General features: G+C 40.7%; 2 protein-coding genes across 7 annotated transcripts in view; both read right to left on the minus strand.

Moving 5' to 3' along the window:
* Rbm5 (RNA binding motif protein 5) overlaps positions 1 to 17,294 on the minus strand; it is a 32,938-nt gene extending 15,644 nt beyond the window's left edge. Inside the window, exons 1-10 of one of the 2 annotated variants that reach the window (XM_057766625.1) lie at positions 17,189 to 17,294; positions 15,942 to 16,008; positions 13,947 to 14,112; positions 12,378 to 12,533; positions 7,989 to 8,058; positions 7,436 to 7,509; positions 4,440 to 4,523; positions 3,642 to 3,702; positions 2,178 to 2,243; positions 1,380 to 1,540 (exon numbers count right to left, since the gene is read on the minus strand). In XM_057766625.1, the coding sequence (XP_057622608.1) occupies positions 1,380 to 1,540; positions 2,178 to 2,243; positions 3,642 to 3,702; positions 4,440 to 4,523; positions 7,436 to 7,509; positions 7,989 to 8,058; positions 12,378 to 12,533; positions 13,947 to 14,112; positions 15,942 to 15,958 (855 nt within the window). In that variant the 5' untranslated portion in view covers positions 15,959 to 16,008; positions 17,189 to 17,294. Of the gene's footprint in view, positions 1 to 1,379; positions 1,541 to 2,177; positions 2,244 to 3,641; positions 3,703 to 4,439; positions 4,524 to 7,435; positions 7,510 to 7,988; positions 8,059 to 12,377; positions 12,534 to 13,946; positions 14,113 to 15,941; positions 16,009 to 16,862 lie in introns of both variants that reach the window. The other variant, XM_057766624.1, reaches the window with a different exon arrangement.
* A 5,721-nt stretch (positions 17,295 to 23,015) lies between these two features.
* The window catches only part of Rbm6 (RNA binding motif protein 6), a 113,727-nt gene continuing 110,117 nt past the window's right edge, over positions 23,016 to 26,625 (minus strand). For all 5 annotated transcript variants that reach the window (XM_057767195.1, XM_057767199.1, XM_057767194.1 and 2 more), the window contains 2 exons: positions 24,292 to 24,421; positions 23,016 to 23,261 (listed from right to left, as the gene is read on the minus strand). In XM_057767195.1, the coding sequence (XP_057623178.1) occupies positions 23,136 to 23,261; positions 24,292 to 24,421 (256 nt within the window). In that variant the 3' untranslated portion in view covers positions 23,016 to 23,135. The remainder of the gene's footprint in view (positions 23,262 to 24,291; positions 24,422 to 26,625) is intronic.

A 26,625-nucleotide genomic window follows, 5' to 3' on the forward strand; every position in this document is an offset into this window, starting at 1 on the left:
GGCAGCTCACAGCCATTTATAACTTGATTTCCAGGGGACCCAAACATGATTAAAATTATCTTCCCCCCATCATCTAGTAAAAGTTGCTTACTTTGCTCAAGTTCTTTGTCACTGCCTACCTCCCTACTACCATGGAAATCAGTATGGCTAAAGAACTATCAAAGGTACAAAGAGACAGTGTCTATATAGGGACTTTTCATTTGGAAAACAAAAGCAAATGGAAAGAGTAACATCTTATTTGGATGTATACAAAACTTGTTTATACTGATGGGCTTCACAGATGATTCTAGAAGTAAACTTTCCAAGTTTTGCTATTTCTTGCTAACTATCTTTTTATACTTTGATAGGAAACTCGGAACTGGTTGTGTTAGTTACGGGAGATTTCTGGCTCCATAACACCATAAATTTCTTCTTTTTTTTTTTAATATTTATTTATTTATTATGTATACAATATTCTGTTTGTGTGTATGCCTGCAGGCCAGAAGAGGGCACCAGACCCCTTTACAGATGGTTGTGAGCCACCATGTGGTTGCTGGGAATTGAACTCAGGACCTTTGGAAGAGCAGGCAACGCTCTTAACCTCTGAGCCATCTCTCCAGCCCAACACCATAAATTTCTAAATGTGATGTTTTTCTTGAAGACATCTGCTACTTTACAGTTCTAACCACAAAATGTGGAATAAATTCATTTCATTTCTTGAGCATACAACAGATGCTTTTCTTTGTTACTTCAGGAACAAGAGAATGCATTTTATTAGCTGCAATGGTTTATTATGGCCACTATATTGCTATTTACAACCCACTTCTGTATGCAATGAGCATGTCACCTAGAGCCTACGTTATCACTTCCCGTGTTGACGGAGTTCTACATGGCTCTACACGAAATAATGGGCACATTCAGAAAAGCTATTTTAATTATTTTTGGGGTGTGTTTTGTTCTTTTTATTTTGTGGGATTTTGTCTTGTTTTGAGACAAAATCTCGCTATATAGCACTGGAAGGCCTCAAACTCAGAGTATCGCTGCCTCCTGAGTGCTGACATTCAAGGAGTGCATCACCACTTCTGGCACTTTTTCTACTTTGATGCTAGAGCTTAAACTAGGACTCTGCACACACTGTGTCACTAAATAACTTAGCTTAGGCTACACTTATTGCCTAGACCTCTGTCCTTTTTTGTTGCTTTTTTCAGGACAGGGTTTTTGTGTAGCCCTGGCTGTCCTGGAACTTGCTCTTGTAGAGCAGGCTGGCCTCGAACTCACAGTGATCTGCTTGCCTGTCTTCTAAGTACTGTGCCACCATCACCCAGTCAACCTGTACCCTCTCACCAGTCAATAAGATATTTTTAAAAAAGACAAAACCAAAGATGATTGGAGAAGCTCACCATTGCAGAAGACAGCTGCACAAATGCAAAGCCTCTGTTCTGTTGTGTTTGTTTATCTTTTATGAGGCGAATGTTATTGACAGCTAAGGATGCATAGGGAGACAGTGCTGTCATAATGGAATCCACCACAGTGTGCGGAGCTATGTTCCGGAGAATAATTGCTGTTGGTATACAAGAAAAATAGCAATCAAACATTCCCACCATCAGTGCTTTGTTTTTCTTTCATTTTTCAAGACAAGGTTTCTCTGTAGTTTTGGTGCTTGTCCTGGAACTCACTCTGTAGACCAGGCTGGCCTTGAACTCACAGAGATCCGCCTACCTCTGCCTCCCAAGTGCTGGGATTAAAGTTAAAGGTGTGCGCCACCACCGCCTGGCCCATCAGTGCTTTCTTTTCTTTTTTTTTTTTAAAGATTTTATTTATTTATTATGTATACAACATTCTGCCTCCATGTATGCCTACAGGCCAGAAGAGGGTGCCAGATCTCATTACAATGGTTGTGAGCCACCATGTGGTTGCTGGGAATTGAACTCAAGTCCTCTGGAAGAAGAGTCAATGCTCTTAACCACTGAGCCATCATTCCAGCAACCTCCCCGCCCCCATCAGTGCTTTCTAAATGCAGGTTTACAGACTAAACTATTTATTTATTTTTACAGGATTTTGGCTTACTTTTTAACTTGGGCAAATTTCTACAGGGCAAACTATAGCTGTGGGTGCTCCCTTAAAACATATAAGGGAATTGAGACTGCTAAGAGAGGTCAGCGTTTAACATGAAAACCAAAGGATTATGTTGAACTTACTATCACAGTAGTAATCCACTGACTGAACAGACTCTGTAGTTCCAGGGGGCACTTCCTGTTCAGAGTCTAGGAGCAAAGGAGACTCAAATGAAAATGGACAAATGGACAAACAAACAAGCATCACTTTCTTTCTTTTATTAGTTTTTGGGAGGGTCAAACCAAGGTCCTGTGTGCATGCTTGGTAAGAGCCCTACCACTGAGATAACCGAGATATTTATACCTTCAGTTCCCCAAGTAGTTTTGTTTCCAATATATTTAGATTAAAAAAAAAAAAAAAAAAAAGGACACGGTTTTAAACTCTTGGCAATCCTATCTCAGCTTCCTAAGTGTGACGATTCAATTATAGGCATGAGAACGTTCCCAGCTACAAAGTATTTTTTACCAAAGAAATATATTGTAACTTCTAAAGCACTTTTGTATGAGACAGTTTCATATAGTCAAAGCTGGAAACAAACTTGCTATATAGTTGAGGATGACCTGGAACTCCAGATCATCCTGCAATCAACTCCTGAGGGCCAACTGTTTTTATTTTAAGCATCTGGCAGCCTTTGGCTTTGTTTCTAATTTGGGAAGGTGATCTTTTCTTTGTGTGGAGTATCTTATTCACAGGCCAGCAAGTGCATGTAGAGGGAGAAGTCCATGGCTGGTGTCTCTATTACTTCTTGTCTTTTGACAGTTTTTCACTCACTTTGAGCTAACCCATTTGCAAGCTGGCCAGAGCACCAGGGATAGCCCTGTAATTATAAGCACACCAACATGCCCCACCTCTTTTTTTTTTTTTTTTGGTTGTATGAATGTTAAGGATTTGAACTCTGGTCCTAATGCTTGCACAGAAAATACCTTACCTACTGAGCCATCTCCCCAGTCTCTGCCTGCCAGAATTTCTGATTTTCTTACTATGTAATTTTGGTCAGCTTAAAACCTAAGATACCCATTCTGGCCTTGAATTTTTTATCCTCTTGACTGAGCACAGGTGTGAATCACCATGCCATTTTTTTCTTTCAAAAATTAGCTGGCCAGTGGTAGTGCACACCTTTAATCCCAGCACTTGGGAGGCAGAGGCAGGCAGAACTCTTTGAGTTAAAGGCCAGCCCTGGACTATAGAGCAAATTCCAAGACAGCTAGAGCCACACAGAGAAACCCTGTCTCAAAAAACAAACAAATCTGTGGCTACACTTGAACCTCATAATTTTGACAGAGGTAATACAGAACGCAAACCCTGAACCAGTGCAGGACAGCATCACTACAGACTAAACAAAAGTAGATGTAGCATGCAAACCAGGTGAACATCCTTAATTTTGAAGAATTTTCTCTTCTCTTACAACCATGTAGCATCTACTTAGCCCAAGGTAAAAAAAAAATTTATGCTATATGTAAAAAAAAAAAAATCTATACTTTTCCTTGGGTAAATAGACAGTAATTCAGGTTTAATTGCATTTTCCAAACAACTGAATCCACGCTTACCAAACTTGTCCGCTCCACATCGGAAGCATTTTAGTCTTTTCCTGAAATTGTTAAGGCAGCACTGGAAAAAAAAAAAGGTTTTATCTGTAATTATTTCTTACATTAGGCTAGGCTTCCTAGTCATCATGTGGGTTAGAACAGTGAGGCCAAGTAACTAAATATAAAAGCAAAAATTGCTATTATGTATAGACAAAAGGGCATAACCTAAAATTTTATGTTATACTCTCAGAATTCTTCCAAAAAAAAAAAAAATTATATTTTAAGGTAGGATTCCGCTGTCACCAAGATGAGAAGTTTCTTACAGCAGCCACCAACAAAAGTTCTTTATGTGAAAAGAGCATTACAATTACATGAACTGTCATATATGTAAACAATATAACCTGGACATGACCTTTCCCCTTTCTAGCCTCATACACAATGAATTATCTTAGTACTATCAAAATTCAGCATTGGTGACAGGACCAATGTTATTATACACCAAGGCTCTCAAGGATCTTTGTTAACATAATTAACAGCATGTAAAAAAACTTGAGATTCAGAATTTCATAAACAACAAAGTGAAACACATCTAAAAAAAATCTTAAATGAAACTCTGAGTTAGAATCCTATATCTTCATAGAATTCCAGGATTGCTGTCCTTTAATACCAGCACAGGAAGACCAAAGAAAAGTCAGAAAGCACAAAAAATGGACTTCTCATACAAGCTGGTGATTGTGCTAATTTTCTTGTTAGGAAATCAAACAAACAAATGAACAAAGAGACAAACAGCCTATTTATTTGGGAAGAACAGATGCTTACCTTGTTACAAAGCCAATCTTCAAACTTAGGTCTGGGATTGCTATAATGCATTGCAATGTGCTTTCCTTGAATCACCAATTTTTTCTGTAAAAAAAAAGAAGTAATTAGTTATTCCCATTGTGAAGAATGTGTGTCCATTTTCCCAGGTCAGAGCACACTTCGGAAAAATCAGTGCTCTGGAATTAAATGGACAACATACGGGGAAGACCAACCACCGCCACCTATACTCTGCCCATCCAATCCTTCAGATAGGCAGTAAGAGAATGGGATGCGGAGTAAAGGTAAACGGAGTCAGGGAGTGCTGAGAAAGCTGCCAAACACTAAACGCTGACATGCACCAGGCTGTGTCTCCAGCAGAGACAGAAGTCCTAACATTTAGCATTGACAGGCTGCCTGAGAGTGAGTCTATTTCAAAAGCAGAAGACAGACCTCTTCCAGTTCTGAGACTGTCTCCTTTATTAGCCCTTAGCATGGTTTCCTTGGGCTTGGCTGTCACTTTTTCCCAGTCCCCATCCTTATGTAATGTAAATGCCTTTTGTATTTTCCCTTCCCCAAAATTCTTGCTTCAGGATGTATTTTTTTGGAGGGACAAAAGGGGGGGGTGTATCTCATTTTTAAAAGGGAACTTGATCGTAACTTTTTAGTAAGGACTATTCTGAATGCTACCAACTCTGAAACAGCTTAAATGAGGTTTTCTTGCCAAATGTGATCATGTCATGTTGTAGGTGACAGGTGTGTTTTTCTCTAAAATGGATTGTACTCTTTTCAGGATGAGTAACCAGGAGACCAATGAAGTTTCTTCAGGGGGAGGGTGTAGGAAAGTTCATAATATGTATATATCACCTTTAAGTCAACCAAGTGAGTAAAAGGGACTTTACTTTGAACAGTCAAAACTCTGAGCCAATCTAGCCAAGAGCATCCCTAGCACCTGCCCCCAAAGAGCCTTCATTTATAACAGAAGCATCTCTGTTCTTCCCTCAGGGTGGAGGATGGTGGTTGTAGTAGTTGTCTAACACTATCAGAACAGACTTAAGTAGGACATTCAGATTTTATTTATTTTTTTGAGACAGGGTCTCAATATGTTGCTCTGGCTGGCCTGGAACTTACAGAGATCTGCCTGTCTCTGCCTCTGGAGTTCTGGGATTAAAGGTGTGTGCCAACATACCCAGCTCAGATTTTTAAAAGGAGTCTAACCCCTTTATAAATTAATACTGTTGGGCAATTTGGTTCTCACAAATCATAATATGAATTTTGTCTCTGTAGCATCTAAAGGCAAAATTGCATGTCTGGCCAAGATGGAAAGAGCTGAAAGGCCATCTATGCACTATGATGTACAGAAGCAAATATAAGATATAAACATATCCCACTAGAAGGGATGCGTGTTGGGAGACTTCAATCTACCACTGGGTTCCTAATCCTACTGGCCTTTTATTTCTGGAGTGAATTTGAATGATAAGAAAATATTACATATTAACAAAGCTTTGTATACATTAAAATTGCATAGACATTAAAATGTCTTACAGGTTTTAACTTCTTAGGTTATTTATTCATTCTGACATACCTACTATATCAAAAGAGGCTGTCAAGAAAGCTGTCATTGTAAGTTTTATTGTGCACATTCTAGATTTACTAGGATGGTATCCATGGTAAGAAATGCATGAAATTTTCTACAAGACAGGACTGTGATGTAATTTTTATTAATTAATTAATAATTTGTTTTGTTTTCCAGACAGGGTCTCACTAAGTAGCACTCGGTGTCTTGGAACTCACTCTGTAGCCCAGGCTGGTCTGACACTTAATAGAGATCTACCTGCCTCACTTTCCCGAGTGCTGGGATTAAAGGCGTGTGCCAACACTGCATGGCTTGATTTTTTTTTTTTTTTTTTTAATTTTAAAGAGTCTCACACTATAGCCCAGGCTGGCCTTGAACTCAGGGCTATCTTCCTGCCTCACTCTCTTGAATCTGAGATTACAAGAGTGAGTCAGCATACTTTACAGGTTGTCATTTCTGGGTAGTCAAACTAGGAGTCTATTTTATTTTTTTGAGATAGTGCATTAAGATTATAGTCTTATGCTACCAGACCTGACAAGAAACTGAGTGTCTTCATAACAAATTAAGTCAAAGCCAACAGCCTTATCTTTTTTTTTGTTGTTGTTGTTTTTTTCACCCTTATCTTAAAGTAAGTCTTGCTAGTTATATATTAGCCAATCATATAACATTAACTCTTATTCTTGGGTGACTCAAATCATAAAATGTTGTAGAAAAGTAAGAGTCAAGTAACTACCTAGTATGCACTTGCTTAAAGATATTGCGCTTTGGGGATCTTGCAATAAAGTATTTTTTAATGACAAACATTAAGCACTATCTTGGAACACTATAAAATACTTTAGTTAAGGCTACAATAAATGGTTTTGAACAGATTATAAGAGGCATTCTCAGGGATATTAGATCTTAGTGCCACTACGCCTAGATGAGACAGCAACAGGACAATGATTCCATGGACCTTACTGTTCAAAAATTACTTTGTCCTTAACAGTCTCAGAAGATCCAGCTGAGAAGTGATGCCTCTAGTTGGCATATGGTCTCCAGACAAAACAAGGAATTACTTGTTAAACTGCCTGCTACAGACTTCTATTACATTCTGTTCACTGTCAACTGGAGAGTTCAGTAGTTTAAATTCTCAATGGATACAATGAACAGGAATATAATCAGGCAGGAAAGGGGAGCATTGGGTTGTTGACTACCACACAGATTTTCAGAAGGTAAAGTTCTTTTAGGTAGTCACATTTAAAAGCAGAACAAATTCTGCAACAGTTCTCGGTACTGTATTTACTATAGTAATGTCAATTTTAATATACACAAAGCTTTTTGTTGTTGTTGTTAAAAAATATTAAAGTCACTCCTTTGGAACAAACCACTCCTTCAACCTTTTTTTTTTTAATTGTACAGACTTGTTCCATTTTCATGAATATCTAGACTTGGTGAGTGAAGCAACCTGATTGGCTTCCATCCAGCTGGTAGCATCTTGCAAGTGATAAAACTCCACGAAGGCGAAACCACGGCTTACACCTAGAGACAGCATTCAGATATAGACGGGATACTCGTGTTAGTCAGTTCCTTTATAACAGGCGAATCTCTCCCACTGCTTCAACACTGCGTGACAAAGCCAATTGGGAAGCAGCTTTACAAATGTGACTTGACTTGGGGATCTTCTTGATACTTTGCCATGGCAAGGAACAGCCGCCTGAATTAAATGCCACTTGATTTGATTCCACACTTAAAGTAACCATGCAACCGACTAAGAACAGTCAAACAAGGAGTTTATAAATCACTACTTACCGAAGAAAAAGAAAACCCCTAAAAGCAAAGTTTTAAAAAAAGTTCCTCAGATGCTAGTATCATTTTCAAAGTCATATTCCTTAGCCATGGCAAACCTTTCATTCTGAATTCATGTGTTTGAAGACTGGGGTTTATCAGGATGTTCTTTAGGGACTGAGGTGGGAATGGGGAAGAGAACTAGAACAGGCAGGAACTAAGCAAGCTCTCACCTGTTTTCCTCTTCATCAGCCTCACATCTGCAGGCTGAGGGCCTTCAAAGGACTCCATCATTTCTCGAATCTGCACAGGGTTTTACAGTTAGTTTAAGCTACAGTCATAAAGAAAGTTTAAGGACTGGGATTATATCAACTGTAGTCAAGTTTTTCACTTACACCAACAAAACACATTTATTTTAAAAGTCAAGGGCCGGGCGGTGGTGGCGCACGCCTTTAATCCCAGCACTTGGGAGGCAGAGGCAGGTGAATCTCTGTGAGTTCGAGACCAGCCTGGTCTACAAGAGCTAGTTCCAGGACAGGCTCCAAAGCCACAGAGAAACCCTGTCTCGAAAAACCAAAAAAAAAAAAAAAAAAAAAAAAAAAAAAGTCAGGGACTATTTGTCATGAAAATAAATATAAACTTGTTAAATACTGCCTAGACACTTCCCTCCAGTGCAATTATTTGTTATTGTAAGTCCTGATCATGAGATGATATCCTCCAAGCCTCAGTCCTTTAATCTCATGGTCTTGTTTTCTGAAGAACACAGAAATTATGATTTCAAGGAGACATAGGGTATGTCTGCCAAGTTCATGCCTGAAATCCCAATAAGGAGACTGAAACAGAGGACAAATACTTGAGGCACAATGGGAGGCAGAGATAGCTCCACAATAGAAACCTGGCTCAACAAAGTGAGCAAAGCCAGACTACATATAGACCTTGAAACAAAAATAGGAAGGGAAAAAGAGGGACACATTGAACAGAATGTTTTATTTCATTTAGTAGATTGAATCCTACCTAAAGTATACAAAAAAGGAGAGGGACTGGGGTGGGGGTAGACAAGACAGACACAGAAACACTGTAAACTAAAATTGCTGTGTTCCAAGTCTACTCTCACAACCCTAATGCTTCCACTTCAATCCTTTTCTGGTCTCTTGGGTTGGCCAATATAGGAACATAAAGATTCACTTTTTAACCCAGACTTGGTTATAAGTTTGGCATAGCTGATATTAGCTTGTTAAAAAACAAAAGCAACTGAGGTTTTCTCTATCATTTATTGGGGGGAAAAAGAGAAAAAAAGGGCAATCAAGATGGTTCAGTGGGCAAAGGTTGATCTAAGACTCACATAGAGAATCGATCCCTGCAAGTTGTCTTCTGACCTCCAGATGTATGCTCCCTCAAATAAACTCTACTTTCTTTTTTTTTTTTTTTCTTCTGAGACAGGGTTTCTCCATAGCTTTTGATTCCTGTCCTGGAACTAGCTCTTGTAGACCAGGCTGGCCTCGAACTCACAGAGATCCACCTGCCTCTGCCTCCCAAGTGCTGGGATTAAAGGCGAGTGCCACCACCACCCGGCATAAACTCTACTTTCATTTGAGAAAGCAGCTTATGCAGTCTGTACTGACCTTTAACTTGATTCTTCTGCCCCTACTTTCCAAATGCTGAGACAGAACTCAGATCTTCATGTATTCTAGGAAAGCACTCTCCAAACTAAGCTAGAGTTCTAGCCCCAGAAATCCTACATTGAAAATCAAATTTATGGAATTTTTTCTTTAAAGATTAAAACATAGAGCATCATAATCTCTCTTTACTTACATGACAGCCTCCAAAACTAAGCTACAGTACTGTTTCTCTTATGCTACTAATCTGTGGGTTTCCAAGGTCATACAACTCATTTAATCAATAAGCTTTCCTGTATCAGTCTATAGGATTTCTTATACTTCTGACTTATAGCTACAACTACGAAAGCACAATTTACTTCAGTTCTTTCATCATCCTAACTCATGTGAATTATGAGTTACCATGAAAACTTTGTGTTTGGAGGGTGTATATTTACAGTGTCTACACGAGTATAAGTGTGTGCACGTGAAGGTCAAACCAGGACATCACATGTCTTCTATCACTTTTCACTTTACTGTCTTGAGACAGGGTCTGTCACTAAACCAGAAGCTTGCTCTTTTAGTTAGACTAGCTGGCAAACTGGCTAATGAACTGTTGGGATCCACTTGTCTCTACATCTCAATGTTGGGGATGACCTAACACGTAGTCAGTCTGTTTATTATGCAGGTGCTGGGGATTTGAACTTAGGCCTCATGCTTGCAGACCAAGCACTCATACCACAGAGCCATCTCCCCTGCCTCTGTAACTTTCTCGTATAGTTGGCTGGGTTTTCTTTCTTTAATTAATTACTTTTAAATGATTTATTTTTATTTGCATTGGTGTTTTGTCTGCATATATGTCTGTGTGAGGGTCAAATCTGTTGGAGTTATCGGCAGTTGTGAGCTGTCATGTAGGTTCTGGCAACTGAACCTGGGTTCTTTGGAAGAACAGCCAATGATCTTACCTCTGAGCCATCTCTCCAGGACCTTGGCTGAGTTTTCAAAGCTAATGGCACCTTCCTACCTCTTTTCTGCCAACAGCATTTGACTACCATAAATTCAAGCTGTTTGTGTAAAGCCTTATCAATTCAATATGTTTCTATATTTTAGATCAGCTCACAATTTCATTCACTATACCATTTCCCCAGTCCTTTACCCAACCAAAGTGTTTCAATCAAAAATCAGGGTAACTAATATCTCCCGCAAAGGAGTCTTTTCCATATTTTTCACTGCAAGACCTTTCCCAATGTCCCATTATGGAGATTAAAAAAAGGAATAAAGTCGCCGGGCGGCGGTGGCGCACGCCTTTAATCCCAGCACTTGGGAGGCAGAGGCAGGCGGATCTCTGTGAGTTCGAGGCCAGCCTGGTCTACAAGAGCTAGTTCCAGGACAGGAACCAAAAAGCTACGGAGAAACCCTGTCTCGAAAAATCCAAAAAAAAAAGGAGAATAAAGTCCAGGCATGGGGATGCACACCTTTAACTACAGCATTGAGAGTTCGAGTTCGGCATGGCCTACATAGTGAGCTCTAGGATAGCCATCCTCTTTCAAACAAAAAAGTTCCACATAAAACCACATACAAGCCGGGCGATGTGGTGGCGCACGCCTTTAATCCCAGCACTCGGGAGGCAGAGGCAGGTGGATCTCTGTGAGTTCGAGACCAGTCTGGTCTACAGAGCTAGTTCCAGGACAGGCTCCAAAGCCACAGAGAAACCCTGTCTCGAAAAACCAAAAAAAAAAAAAAAATAAAAAAAAATAAATAAATAAAATAAAATAAAATAAAACCACATACAAACAAAAGAAAAAGGTCTTACTATATTGCCTAGATTGACTTTGATCTCAGTTCAAGAAACCCTCCTGCCTCAGCCTCCTTAGCAGCTGGGATTATAGGCACATGCTATTGTATCTAACAATACCTAGCCAATTACAATCATCATATGCTGTCTTGGCTATTCCTCCATGTTAGTAGGTAGCTTTTGTACCATGATGACACCTAACATAGTATATACGGTATAACATATGTGCAGTGGATCACAAATAATGAAAGAACAACTCACTATTAATTCCAACAATCTATCTTACATTTACTACAATAGCTACTTCCAGTTTAAAAATCTACTATATTGGTGGTGGTGCACACTTTTAATCGCAGCATTCGGGAAGCAGAGGACAGTGATCTTAGTGAGTTCAAGGCCAGTCTAATCTACAGCGAGTTCCTGGACAGTCAGACTACACAGAGAAACCATTAAAAAAAAAACAAAAAACAAACAAACAAAAAAGCCAAATAAGCCAAGGACCACAATATCCTTTTCAACAGTTTTCTCAGAGATTTCAAATGGAAAAATGTAATTTTGTTCAAAATAAAAAAACTCAGATTATTGATGATGTTAATTTTTTTGTTTTCTTTTTTGGCAGTGCTAGAACCCAGTCCTTGGATTCTTTAAGGATTTTATTATTTATCTCAGGCTGGCCTGAATTACCGATCTAAGCCTCCTGAGTGCTTAGATTACTGGTACACAGCATTAGGCTAGGCATTAAAAATAAACTTTTTCTTAAAAAAAAAATTTACTGTTCTGGAACTCTCTCTGTAGATCAGACTCACCTCAAATTTAGCGACACACCTGTTTCTGCATCCTGAATGCTGGGGTTTAAAGGCGTATACCATCACCACCCAAACAAACTTTGAAACTTTTGAAAGCATGAATTAGTTGTACAAATAAGACTTATACTTGGGAGGCAGAGGCAGGCGGATCTCTGTGAGTTCGAGACCAGCCTGGTCTACAAGAGCTAGTTCCAAAGCCACAGAGAAACCCTGTCTCGAAAAACCAAAAAAAAAAAAAAAAGACTTATACTTATTTGGAAACTTTAAAAAATTCTACATTGAGCTTCAAAGGTTAGATATGAATGATACTTTACTTTGGTCTATCACAAAAGAAAGAAATCTATTTGACTAAGTGACATAACAGCCTAATACTGCACCATGAGACAATGATGCCTACTAGAATGTTAGAACTACTGTTTCTCTTACATCGCTCTCTGTGATAGTGATAGGAAGGCCACGCAGCATGATGGTCTTGCTCTCTCTCTCATCACTGATGTCATGTCTATAATCATGCTCTCCATAGTCACCATCTGAATGGTAGCCATCTTCAGACCGGTCACTGTTCCTTCTTTCACGCTCTCTCTGGCAAACAGAATAATAATTAAACTCACCTGTACTCTTTGATCTAGACCATATGATATGCATACCATGTTACCCACAAGAGTCCAGAAGATGGTGCCAGATAACTGGGAAATGAAGCTAAAGATAGTAGTAAGCCACCATATGGGTGCTAGAAACCAAACCTGGGTCCTCTGGAAGAACAGCGAATGTTCTTCACTGCTGAGCCATCTTTCTAGCTCCCAATGCAATATTGCTAAAATGACATCCACTTAGTTGAGAACAATGACTTAATTTACTATAAATACACTAACATTTTAATACAATGTCTTGTTAAGAGTATAAAATTATGTAGAGAAAGTGGGGAAAGGCTTATAAGTTATATTAGCAATATAATTATTTCCAAACAGATATGAACAAATATGTAATATAAAACAAAAGCAGTTAAGGTAACAAATTACAACGTAAACATTCTGAGGCATAAGGATAGTGTATTGTTAGAATTTGTATCTTAAAAAGAACCAATATCAGAAACCAAATCTATGGCCTTGTACATGCTAAGCAAATTTCTATCTTACCCTCTACTGTCTGTCTGTATGTCTCTCTCTCTTTGGTTTTCAAGATAGGGTTTTTCTTTATAATAGCACTAGGAGCCTTGGAACTACTAGCTCTGTAGACCAGGCTGGCCTCTAACTCACAGAGCCTCTGCCTCCCAAGTGCTGGGATAGAAGGTGTGAGCTACCATTGCCTGACCACAGTCTTTAAAATGTGAACAATATGCAGGGCGGTGGTGACGCACGACTTTAATACCAGCCCTTGTGAGGCAGAGGTAGGTAGATTTCTGTGAGTTTGAGGCCAGCTTAGTATACAAAGCAGATGGCAGAACAGCTAGGACAGTTACACAAAGAAACCCTGTCTCAAAAACACAAAACAAAACAACAAAAACAGGGTATACCACATCACAGGGCAGAATGGCCCATGCCTTTAATCCCAGGAAGATCTTGCGTTTCAGAGTAGCAGGGCCTACAAAGTTACATAGTAAGACTGTGTCTGGGGGAATAAGGGTGACAATGACACCTAACATTTTTTTTAACTTTTTCATTTTTATAACATCCCGACCAGTTTCCCCTACCTCCTTTCCTCCCATTCTGCCACCCCAACCTCTTCTCTGCCCCCCTCAACAACACCTAGCTTGTAATGTTGTACTGTGATGCAAAAAAGTTCATAAAGTTCAGATACTCAAAGGAGTCCATGGCGAATCTAACACAAACTTTGGCTATTAATATTAATACTATTAAAGTCCACTATGTCTTTGGAAGTTACAGTCAACCTGAATATGCTTCAGAGTAATAGGTACAATATTCAAGTTGCCACACTTCCTATATAAAAAGATTGGCTATATAATTTTAATTTTAATCAACAATTGCTATTACTCACCTCTGGACTATCATAGTCTCGATAGTCATCATATCTATCACCTCTCCGATCATCACTTGATCTCTTATAATCGGAGTCCCTTCGCCGGCTTCTAGATTCACGCTCATCACGGTCATCCCTGTCTATGATGGAACCATATCTTCCACTACGTTCTGTTCTACTCACTCTGCAAAGAAAAACAATGTTTATTTAATCTTAAGTATATCATTTTGTACATTCAGAAAAAAGAATCGTCCCATGTATGAGTTTATAAGCTACATCCAAATAGCTTAATGAATCCCAAAATGTACCTGGAGAACCACTGGCCTCTGCCAGGATTAAAGGTGAACTTTGCTCAACATCAAAGAACACATCTTAACTCATGTACTCTCAAAGGTACTATACATACCAGAAACGGACCAATGCCCTAGATGACCTAAGTCTTCCCTTCAACCCCCCACCAATCAGGCCTATAACCAAGTACTTCATTTGTACACATAAATGGATAAATAGAACAAACCAATAGCCACAGAAGACATTTATTTCCTATAACCTTTTTTACTACTGGCAACAAAAGGGTAAGCTCTCCCCTCCCTCCACCACACACAGGGTTTCTCTGTGTGGCTTTGGTTGTCCTGGAATTATTTCTATAGAGTATTCTGGCCTTAAACTCTGAGATCCACCTGCCTCTGCAGGGATTAAAGGCTTGTGCCAGGCCGGGCAGTGGTGGTACAAGCCTTTAATTCCAGCACTGGGAAGGCAGAGGCAGGTGGATCTCTGTGAGTTTGAGGCCAGCCTGATCTATAGAGTGAGTTCCAGGACAGGCTCCAAAGATACAGAGAAACCCTGTCTTGGAGAGAGAGAGAAAACAAATAAAACAAAACAAAAAAAAAAACAAACCACGTGCCACTACTGCCCAGTAAAAGGGAGATTTTTAATTACACGTTATTGCAATAAAGACTGCTGTCACAGGATTAGAATGATATATCCAAAACAAGTCTCTCTAGATTTTCCATCTATCACAGGAACTGGCCTTAATACCACATAAAGGCTTTGTTAAGTCAAATGATTTAAGATGAAATATCCATAGTTGTTGAAACAGCCAAAAGTTTTCATCTTTGCTTGTTTAATTTATTTGGTCTTACTGGAGATTGACCCTAGTGCTTCATAGGCTACTGAGCTATATCCCCCGTCCTAAAATGTTCTCATCTTAATACTGCAGTTTTTTTCCTTTCCCTCTTGATGTAACTAACACGTATACCAGGCCTCTCCGAGCTAAGTCTTGCACTGTATCATCAGGGAATACAAGGATGGCATTCACTCACTGCTTGTCAGGCAGGCTTTGAATAGCCTGGAACTTCCCATAGCCTACTCCATACTGCTCTCCTTAACCTCATTCTTATTTAGCCTTCAGATTTCACCTCAGAGAATACTTTCTCCAAGAAGCTCTCCTGGCTGTGTACCAGAAAAAAAAGGCTTCTTTTGTGTCCAGACTGCACTTTAAATATCTCTTATCATAACATTTAATTCTCTCACTAGAGTGAAGTTTGTGAGAACAGAACCATGAAAGTGGCCATGAACACTAGAAACAAATATATGCTTAAATATTCGTTAGGGCACTCGGGAGGCAGAGGCAGGCGGATCTCTGTGAGTTCGAGACCAGCCTGGTCTACAGAGCTAGTTCCAGGACAGGCTCCAAAGCCACAGAGAAACCCTGTCTCGAAAAACCAAAAAAAAAAAAAAAAAAAATATTCGTTAGGTAAATAAACAACTTATTACTGTTTTTTTCTTTGCAGGCACGGTTATTATTATTATATTAGGGTTTTTGTTTTTTTGAGGCAGACTTTCTTTATGTAATCCTTGCTGGTCTTAAACTCAGAGATTCGATCTGCCTCTGCAGAGATTAAAGGCATGAACTGCCATCACACAAAGATACCTAAAAAATTTTAAACAACTAGTTCAGTATGCACTAAAATGCTGAGATTAAGGTCAGGGGATGTACTGAATGAAACTCACCTTTTGTCTGAACCCATTGTCTCACTGAAGATCTAGCACTCAGCTCCAAAAGGTGAAATTTTTTTCTCTAGGAGAAAAAAAAGATTGTTGCAAATTTCAGAGATCACTTAAATCAAGTGCCCTACAAACTGTAGCTAGGATTCGATCAATCCTTAACTTGGCTAACGAGGGCTAACTGTCAACATTAAATCATGCTTTGTTAAGAAACAGGAAGATGAAGGATACTTTAACATAGTAAGACTAACATCGTAAGAAGGGTGAAGGCAGAAGACACCTTGGATACTCCTACTACTATTACAAAGCAAAAGGCTCCTTGTTTTCATTATGGTCGATGGTTAAAAATTCATCCAAGTGTCTTCATGAATGTAAAATTCAACACTAAAATCGAGAAACACTAGCTTCAAATTTTTCTGACAAGAACTTTAAAGCCTTAGGTGAAAGCTGATCTGACTAAAATGTACAAGTATATTGTAACGCGTGATCTATTTCAGTAAGACAAGACCTTGACTTGGCTTAATACCTGATCCACACAGGCCGCCGAGTGACTAACAGCCTGCCCCCTGCCCATAGGCCGGAATAAAACATCACACAGGTGTATTCTTCGATACCTGTGATGTCCCACGAACTAGTTAGTTACAGCTGTTTCTAGCATCTGGTCTAAAGCAGGCGTTCAACGAATATTCGTTGACATAATAAACGAAAGAGACATCTAGAGATTCAAGTTCCGGGGTCGAACGGCTACGGCTGTCCCTTGTTTCCCGGGAGGTGCCCGTACCCACCTCCGTGGGGTGTCGTAGCCGAGATGGCGGCGCTAAAGGCCTAAACTACTGAATCCGACATTCGGTCTGTCTTTCCCACCTCACAAACGTCCCTCCCCGCCTGAGGAGGTTCCCAGTCCTCAGATCACCATCACCAAACCACCTTTCCGAGAGTGAGATTCAGTTGCAGGCGCTCTCGAGGGGTGTCCGAGGGACAGACGCTCCACCACTCCGCTGGACAGGGGATTCGGGACAACGTCCCAGCCAGAGACAAGCAACTCAAAGAGGCGGGCCGAGGTCTGAGTTAGGGGACGACCTAAGAAAGGTGGCAGAGCCAGAGGCGATGAGGGGCGCGGCCCTCGAACGCTTGCTTAGTTTAGTCCCTTCAAAGACGTGGCTGAGCGGTCACCTCTGACGGCTGACAGAGACTCAAGGCACAGCAGCAACAGCAAGAATCACTGGGACGTGATGGACGGCCGCCGCACTCACCCCCCAGGAGGGAACGAAGCAGAAGCAGTAGCGGCTCTGCGTCCCAGAACCTCCTAAAGGGTTCGGCCGCTCTACAAAATGGCGTCTCCACCGACCGTCTTCTCCTACCCACAGTACCTCGCGCCTGGATCCTCCCCACCCCCACCCCACCCGCCTCTTCAGAGGCATCCAATCAACAAAGGCGTCTGTCTGAGCGAGGGCTGCCGGGAAGTGTGGTCTCCCAGGAGCCTGTCACTCGACCCCGAGTTAATTTTTTTTTTTTTTTTTGCATATTTCATCTACTCCATGACAAAGCTGCCATTCAGTCTCTGAGGACCCGGATGTAAACCCTACAAGTGCCTGACACACTGTAAAACATGTAAATCCTGCTTCTACAGAAGGAACGCTAACGATTACCTTTCTGGAGGCTAGGTGGTACACGCCTGTAATTGCACTCCAGATAATGAAGCAGGAGAACTGACAGGAGTTTAAAGCCATTTCAGACAACTATATTCTTCTCTCTCCTCTCTCTCTCCGGTTGTCCTAGGGCAAGACATTAATTTCTGTGTTACAAACACACAGAGCTAACAATTGTAAACTGGAAATTTCTACCATGAATGATGCAAGATGCTAAGAATTCAGAATTCACTGTGTTTACTGGCCACTACCAGTGATCTTAAAGTACTTTAATATTTAGAGCTAGGGCTCCATGTGGCCCAGGCTTGAACTCACTATGAAACTAATGGTGAACCTGAGCTCTCTGTCTTCTTGTATCTACTTCCCAAGTGCTGGGACTATATGCTTGCACCACCATGTCTGGTCTAATCAAGTTTTTCTTTTAAGCGATTTTATTTTTGAGGTGTGGAGTCTGAAAAGATGGCACACTGGTTGAGAGACTGGGATGCTCTTCTAGATCTGGGTTTGGTTCTAGTCTTCAAGGGCACCTACAAGGTGCACAGTTTCACACATAGATACACATAACTCACTATCTTTTTAAAAAAGATTTAAGCCGGGCGGTGGTGGCGCACGCCTTTAATCCCAGCACTCGGGAGGCAGAGGCAGGCGGATCTCTGGGAGTTCGAGACCAGCCTGGTCTACAAGAGCGAGTTCCAGGACAGGCTCCAAAACCACAGAGAAACCCTGTCTCTAAAAACCAATAAATAAATAAACAAATAAATAAATAAATTAATTAATTAATTAAAAAAAGCCGGGCGATGGTGGCGCACGCCTTTAATCCCAGCACTTGGGAGGCAGAGGCAGGCGGATCTCTGTGAGTTCGAGACCAGCCTGGTCTACAGAGCTAGTTCCAGGACAGGCTCCAAAGCCACAGAGAAACCCTGTCTCGAAAAACCAAAAAAAAAAAAAAAAAAGATTTAATTTTTTTGGTGTGATTTATATGGGTTTTTTTCATTGCTTGCACATATTTTTATGCACTTAAAAAATTTATTGTGTATAGTGTTCTGCCCAGAAAAAAGCACCAGATTTCATTATAGATGTCTATGAGCTACCATGTGTTACTGGGAATTGAATTCATAACCTCTTGAAGAGAAGCCATTGTTCTTAGCCTCTGAGACATGTCTCCAGCACCCTCTATGTACCACTTTTGTGCCAGGTACTTAAAGAGGCCAGAAAACTTCATGAGATCCATTGGATCTGGAGGTATAGGTAGTTATGAGCTGCCTGAAGTGGATGCTGGAAACCTGTCCCGGGTCCTCTGGAAGAGCAGCAAGTGCAAGTGCTTTTAACCATGGGAGGAGGAAGGAGACCTCCCTCAGTAAATTCTTTAAAGCATCTCCCAAATGTTTACTGGACCCATGAAAGTTAATTTTTTTTTTTTTGAGACAGTGTCTCACTATGTACATAGCTCTGGAACTCCTAGGATCCACTGGCCTCAGCTTCCTGAGTACTTGCTGGGATTAAAGGTGTAAATCACCACTCCTGACTGCCAATTCACTTTAAAAATTAAAAGCTCTCCTACCCCCAGATGAAGTCCATCCAGAGATAAATGCCATCCTCTCAGTTATGTTCTGTCAGGTTTCATGTCCTGTGGAGTTGAAGAACGAACTATATCCCCCAAGCTATCTGGTAGCTGAAGTACCAATGACAATGGAGGTTGCTTTTTTTTTTTTTTTTAATTTCATGTCCATTGGTTTTGCCTGTATGAGGCTGTTGGATCCTTTGGAACTGGAGTTACAGTTGTGAGCTGCCATGTGGATGCTGGGAATTGAACTCGGGGTTCTCCAAGAGAAGTCAATGTTCTTAACCATTGAGCTATCTCTCTAGTCCAACGATGCTTTGTTTTAAATTAAGCAACACAAATAAGAAAATGCTTTGTTGGACAGTTTTTTTTTTTTTTTTTTTTTTTTTCGGTTTTTCGAGACAGGGTTTCTCTGTAGCTTTGGTGCCCGTCCTGGAACTAGCTCTTGTAGACCAGACTGGCCTCGAACTCACAGAGATCCGCCTGCCTCTGCCTCATGAGTGCTGGGATTAAAGGCGTGCGCCACCACTGCCCGGCCTTTTTTTCGTTTTTTTGAGACAGGGTTTCTCTGGTTTTGGAGCCCGTCCTGGAACTAGCTCTTGTAGACCAGGCTGGTCTCGAACTCACAGAGATCTGCCTGCCTCTGCCTCCCAAGTGCTGGGATTAAAGGCGTGCGCCACCACCGCCCAGCTTGTTGGACAGTTTTAAAATTTATTTTCTGTGCATTAGTGTTTCACTTGCAGGTCTGTCTGTGCAAGGGTGTCCGATCCCCTGGAAATGGAGTTACACAGAGTTGTGAGCTGCCATGTGGGTGTTGAGAATGAACCCTGGTCCTCTGGAAGAGCAGTCAGTTTTCTTAACCACTGAGTCATCTCTCCGGTCCCCATGAACATCGTTTTAATAAAATACAGTCCTTTATTTTTCATTTTAAAAAAATTTAAGCCGAGCGATGGTGGTAGACGCCTCTAATCCCAGCCCTTGGGAGGCAGAGGCAGGCAGATCTCTGTGAGTTCGAGACCAGCCTGGTCTACAGAGCTAGTTCCAGGACAGGCTCCAAAGCCACAGAGAAACCCTGTCTCGAAAAAACCAAAAAAAAAAATAAAAAAAAAAAATTAAAAGTTGGGTCAGGGGAGCTGGAGAGATGGCTCAGAGGTTAAAAGTGCTTGCTGCTCTGAGAGGATCCAAATTTGGTTTCCAGCACTCACATCACAAAGCTCACAAGCCTGTAACATCAACTCCAGAGACCCTGTAAGACTTTAAAGACAATCCTGAAGCCATTTTGACAATTCTGAATCCTCTCAGCCTCCGTGCCATAGTGCTTTCCCTCCTCCCCTGGGAACCAAGGACCTAACAGCTACACTCGCACGTACTCAGTTCCTGAACAATTACCCATATATGTATGTTTTGGTTCGGTCCCCTGGGAAACAGGGTCAAAATGACCTCTTACCTCATCTGATCTGGCAACAGCTCTCCAGTCAATTATTGGTAATAGCCCTTTCGAATAAGCCAATCAGAATAGTCAAAGAACAACCCCCCTTGCTTCTGTGGCCCCTTTAAAAGTAGACTGTACCAGCTATTCGGGGTCCCTCGGCTTCCCGAATGCTGGGGGACCCTGTCATGACAGAATTAATAAAATCCTCATGCTTTTACATCGGCTGTGGTGTATGAGATGGTTTTTGGGGGCGACTCCTCCTCAGTGTTTGGACGCTGGAGTCCAACAACCCCACATCCTCTCTTCTGTTCTCTAAATGCACCCCCCCCACACACACACAGAGGCAAATAAACATAGTAATACTAATCAGAAACAAAAATAAAAACTTGGACAAGTGAGATAGTTCATTGGGTTAAAGTGCACTTGTCATCAAGCCATCCTGAGTGCTGGGATTAAAGGCCTGTCTAAGGGTTTTTGTTATTTATTTGAGACATTGTTTCTCTGTGTAACAGATCTGATTTTCCTAGAACTTACTCTGTAGACCAGGCTGGCCTTGAATTTGGAGATCCAACTGCCTCCTCCTCCCGAGTGCTGGGATTAAAAGCATGTGGCACCACCACCTATCAAGGTGAGTTTTTAACCACAAGACCTACATAGTCTAAAAAAAGAGGTTGGATTACTACAAGTTGTCCTCTGTCTATATGCCCACATACATATACACTGGTTTAACTTCAGCGCCCCCTGAAATACACACAAAATGAATGTTTAATGTATATGTGTACGTTATCTACACGTACAACTTTATGCCAGCAAAGGATATTACATTCTAGTATAGATGGCTGTGAGCCACCATGTGGTTGCTGGGAACTGAACTCAGGACCTCCAGAAGAGCAACCAGTGCTCTTAACTGTGATCCACCTCTCCAGCCCCCAAAATTAATGTTTAAAAAAGTGAAAGTTGCCAGGGAATTTGATTGCCTGTAATCTCAGTTCCCAGAGAGAAGTATCAGGAGTCCAAGGTTGTCCTTAATTAACCTGGGGTACATTAAGACTCTCTCAAAGCAAAAACTTCTTTTACTTTATTTTCTAGAGCATTAGTTCCAAAACTGGGACAAAAGTCTTGTTTTCATTTTTTTGCCAGATAATGGAAGAGTTGTTTTATTTTTTATTTTTTTATAATGGACTCATGAAAATCATTTCACTGGGGTGGAAGGATCTTTTAAAACAGGGTTTTTCTTTGTAATTCAGACTGGCCTCAAATTCTTCATAATCCTTCTATCTCTGCCTCCCTGCTGGAGGGTTGGGATTTATACTGGTGTAACCAGGATTCTGGAGATAGCTCAGTTGTGAAGAGCATTTACTTTTTAGTTCCTACACCCACATGGTGACTCACAACCACCTGTAGCACTTTCTTTGGGCGTCCTTGGACACCAACATGATAAACATACACAAGTGTAGGCACTTTCATATAAACATAAAGATAACTCTTTAGGACTGGGTATGATGATGGCACATGGTTTTAATCCCAGCACTTAGGAGGTAAAGACTGTGAATTTGAGGCCAGCTTCAAAGTCTACAAAGCAAGTTCTCAGTCAGAGCTACCTAGTTTCAAAAAACAACAAACAATATAAAAAATACAGATTTCTGTAAAAACTCTTGTATATACCCCCAAAACAAAAAAATTAAAAAAGACCCGGGTGATGGTGGCGCACGCCTTTAATCCCAGCACTCGGGAGGCAGAGGCAGGTCGATCTCTGTTACCTCCTGCCTTATATTCCTCTCTGTTGAGTCATATCCCTTCCTGTCTCCACCTCCCCAGTGCTGGAATTAAAGGTGAGTCACCACTGCTTGGCTCTGTTCCTCTTTTAGAATGATTCAATCTCGAGTAGCCCAGAGTGGTCTTGAACTCACAGAGATTCTTCTGCCTCTGCTTTCTGAGTGCTGGGATTAGAGGTGTGTGCTACCACTGCCGGGCCGCTATGGCTAACTAGGGGCTTAGCTCTGCAGTCTGATCTTCAGGCAAGCTTTATTTGTTAGAGCACTAACAAAATATGACCACATTATATAGATATGCTAGGTCATAAGGGTAGATTATTGAATCTTCTCTGAAAAGAAAAAGGGGGATATGTAAATAAGATAAATTGGCTTAGCTCTGCATTCTATCTTTAAGCAAGCTTTATTTGTTAGATCACAAACAAAATATCATGAAAGAGAGAGAGAAAAAAGAAAAGGCTCTTCTCACTGATTAGATAAGGCGCATTCACATTAGCTATGTTCATTCTCTTACTCAGAAAGCAGGGAGTGTTCCCCAGCTCACCACAGCATTAGCTGACCATTTCATCAACTCAGATGTGCCCACATGGAGTCCTTTTCTACTTCTTACCATTAGCTCTACTCTTTATCCATTGTGGAAAGAAAAAAAAAAATGAACAGAGATCATTCACATTGAAAAAAAGTTTATTTAAAAAAGTTCTAGCAGCAAGAACAGTAACAAAACAAAAGGAGAGATGGACAAACAAAACAAGAAAGAGGTTGTGTCCTTGTGGGGTGTCTCTACTCTTAATCGAGTTCTTTATATCGAGCAAACATAACTCTTCGAACAGCATCTCGGTAAGTTTCATTGGACTGTCTCTTGCTGGTTCTTCCTGGGGCGCCACCACCAGGTCCCCTCATCCTTCCTTCAGTCTGAAGAACAAAGATTGAAGTGAGATCTTTGGATAAGGAGGAACACAATGCCATAACTTTAAATAAAGGCTTCAATATCAGACAAGTTTTAAGAGGAATAAAATGAGTCAGTTTTTAAAGGCTGGCAATCTCAGAGACCCAAACCTACCCAAATGGGCAATATTTCCTGATTACTTTTTCAGGGGCTCTTCCTGAAAAATAAGGAGCTATGTCCTTCCAGGGAACTAAGTTCTAACTTCCTGATCCCCCTATCGTAGCTATCAAAGACCTCTGCTGACAATCCCTTTCAAAGACAGGGGTCTCTAATCTTTGATTACTGGCTTCCTGGCTCTTTTAGTTCCTGTGTACTCCTAAGGCCCCAAGCTTTTTTTTTTTTTTTTAAAGTGTCTGTACTGAGGCTGGGCGGTGGTGGCGCACGCCTTTAATCCCAGCACTCGGGAGGCAGAGGCAGGCGGATCTCTGGGAGTTCAAGGCCAGCCTGGTCTACAAGAGCTAGTTCCAGGACAGGCTCCAAAGCTACAGAGAAACCCTGTCTCGGAAAAAAAAAAAAAAAAAAAAAAAAAAAAAAAAAAAAGTGTCTGTACTGAGGATTGAACCTAGAGCCTCAGGCTTTAGAAATGAGTGCTCTACTCCTAAGCCACAGCCACAGCCCTCCTTGTTCTTTAATCAAATGATACTTTAGTTTCAAGATGCCTGGCTCCCATACTGTCCTCATTGCATATTCTTTATATAAGAGTATGATAAACTGTATTATAACTTCTCTGCCACCTTTTCACTGTCGGGGAAATCACCAAGCACTCAACACAACAAATTGTAACACAGAATCAAGGGGAAGGGATGGTGAATTGGAAGGGTACATGCCACTAAACCTGACAACCTGTGTTTGATCGTTTGATCCCTACATGGTAGAAGGAGGACTGATTTCTAGAAATTTTGACCTCTATTTTGTGCATGTGTTTTATGGCCAGATAGTAAAAGTTAAGTATATTCTATGTTCATATAACTCCCAGGAATAAAGAATTCATCTCACCTCCTCTGATGAACCCAATCCAGGATGGCTATATCCAAGGCCTGCCCCTTTCCTCCAGCTAGTGGCCTGCTGGTTACAGCCTCCTTTGCTATTAGTGTCAGTATCTTCTTTATCAACAGGGTTACGATCACTATAAGAGAAATAGATAGGTTACGATCAGTATAAGAGAAACAGACTTCTATCACCATTTTCAAGGTGACTTGCTGACCTCTTGGTTGAGATCTGTTTCCTTAAGCAAAACTTGATACCCATGTAACTAGACTTGTCCTAAGGGTGCAGAGGTGGCCTTGATCATGGGAAAAAACATAGAAACTTTAGAGGACTGAGGAGAACAGTCATGTATGTGGCAACAGTGGGTATGTACTCCAGAAATACAACGGATAGAACACAAACAGGAACAGATTATCTCCAAAACTGAAAGGCACTTAAGGAAGATGACACATGTCAACTGGATCTGGACAAATGAGGGGCTTATGAACTAGACAATGTGCAGCAGGCAAACAAGATGATTTGTTTAGTAGAGGAGTGGTAGGAACTATTAAAGGTAAGGTTTGAGGCTTGATTATAAGAAACAAAAACATGCCTTAAACATTATATCACATTGATACTTTAGGCAAAGAAACCTTGCAGATCAAGTCTCTCAGTAGGTAACACATGTATTCAGAAATAGGTGGTGTTGTTTTGCTGTTTTGTTTCTTTGCTATCCTGGGAATCAAACCAAGAGTCTCAGATACGTTAGGCAAGCCCTCTATATTCTCATCTCACAAAAAGGACAGATCTCTCTTCTATTTTTTAAATTATTTATTAGGAGTAGGAGGGTTGTCTCAGTGGTTAAGAACACTGGTTACTATTTCATAGGACCTGGATTCGATTTTCAGTACCCACATAGTAGCTCCACATGCATAAAATAGCTTTAAAAAGGTTGTATGCTTGCTTTTTATGGTGCAATAGATTGAATCTAGGACTCAGGTATGTTAGGCAAGTACCCTGTTGCTGCTCTATCTGACACAAAAAAGGTCAAGTTTCTGTACATAGATATAAAACACTTTTGGTAACAAAAAAATGGACTGAAAAATAGGAGAAAGAGTGACGCCCTTTTAGAGATGCCTACAACTAATGGGGTACCTCTTCTCTGGACATCTCTCTTTCTCTTTAACACTTGTGCTTAAAAAGAAAATCTATTTTATCTGGGTGTGGTAGTGCATGCCTCTAATCCCAGCACTTGGGAGTCAGAAGCAGTGGGATCTCTCTGAGTTTGGGGCTAGCCCAGTCTACAGAGCAAGCACCAGAACAGCCATGGCAACAAAGAGAAACCCTGTCTTGAAAAATGAAAATCAAAACAAAACAAAAATCATTTAAAAATATCTTTAATAAGCACAGAAGAGATACTTTGCACTTAAAAAAGCACTTGCTGCTCTTGTAGAAGACCCAGGTTGAGTTCCTAGCACCCACAGATGCTTTAACTCTAGTTTCAGGTAATTCAACATCCTCTTCGGGCCTCCATGGACACCTGCATGCACGTGGAACACATACATACAACTTACATATACACACACAAGCACATAAAATAATTTTAAATTTTTATACTTATGTGTATAAATGTTTCAGCTGTGTATGTGTGTATAAAATATATATGTACTGGGGCTGGAGAGATGGCTCAGTGGTTAAGAGCATTGCCTGCTCTTCCAAAGGTCCTGAGTTCAATTCCCAGCAACCACATGGTGGCTCACAACCATCTGTAAAGAGGTCTGGCGCCCTCTTCTGGCCTTCATGCATACACACAGACAGAATATTGTATACATAATAAATAAATAAATATTTTATATATATATATATATATATATATATATATATATATATATATATGTACTACATGTGTGTCTAGTGCCCTCACCGTGAGTCCTAAAGACCAGAGTCCCTGAGCTGGGGTTATATACAGTTGTAAGCTAACCTGTGGGTGCTGGGAGCTGAATCTTAGTCCTCTTTAAGAGCAATCAGTATTCATAACCACTAAGACATTTCTCCAACCCTCAAATACATAAATTCTTTTAAAAGTATATTTAATAAACTTCCATTCTATTAAAAAAAAAGCAGAAGGAATGAAGACTGTAAGTAAAGAGTCCAGTTGAGCTGGGCATGGTGGCATACACCTTTAAATACCAGCAATCTAGATAAAAGTGTGAATGAAGATCTCTTGAGGCCTGCCTGTTCTGCATAATGAGTTCCAGTAAAGCCAGGGCTATGTATAGAGACACTGTTTCAATACCTCTCCCCCCCGCAAAAGAGCCCAGTTTAGAGGTGAGTCAGAATAAGGGGACAAGACTTAGGAATTTA

Source organism: Chionomys nivalis, chromosome 4, assembly GCF_950005125.1.
Source record: "Chionomys nivalis chromosome 4, mChiNiv1.1, whole genome shotgun sequence".
NCBI lineage: Eukaryota > Metazoa > Chordata > Mammalia > Rodentia > Cricetidae > Chionomys > Chionomys nivalis.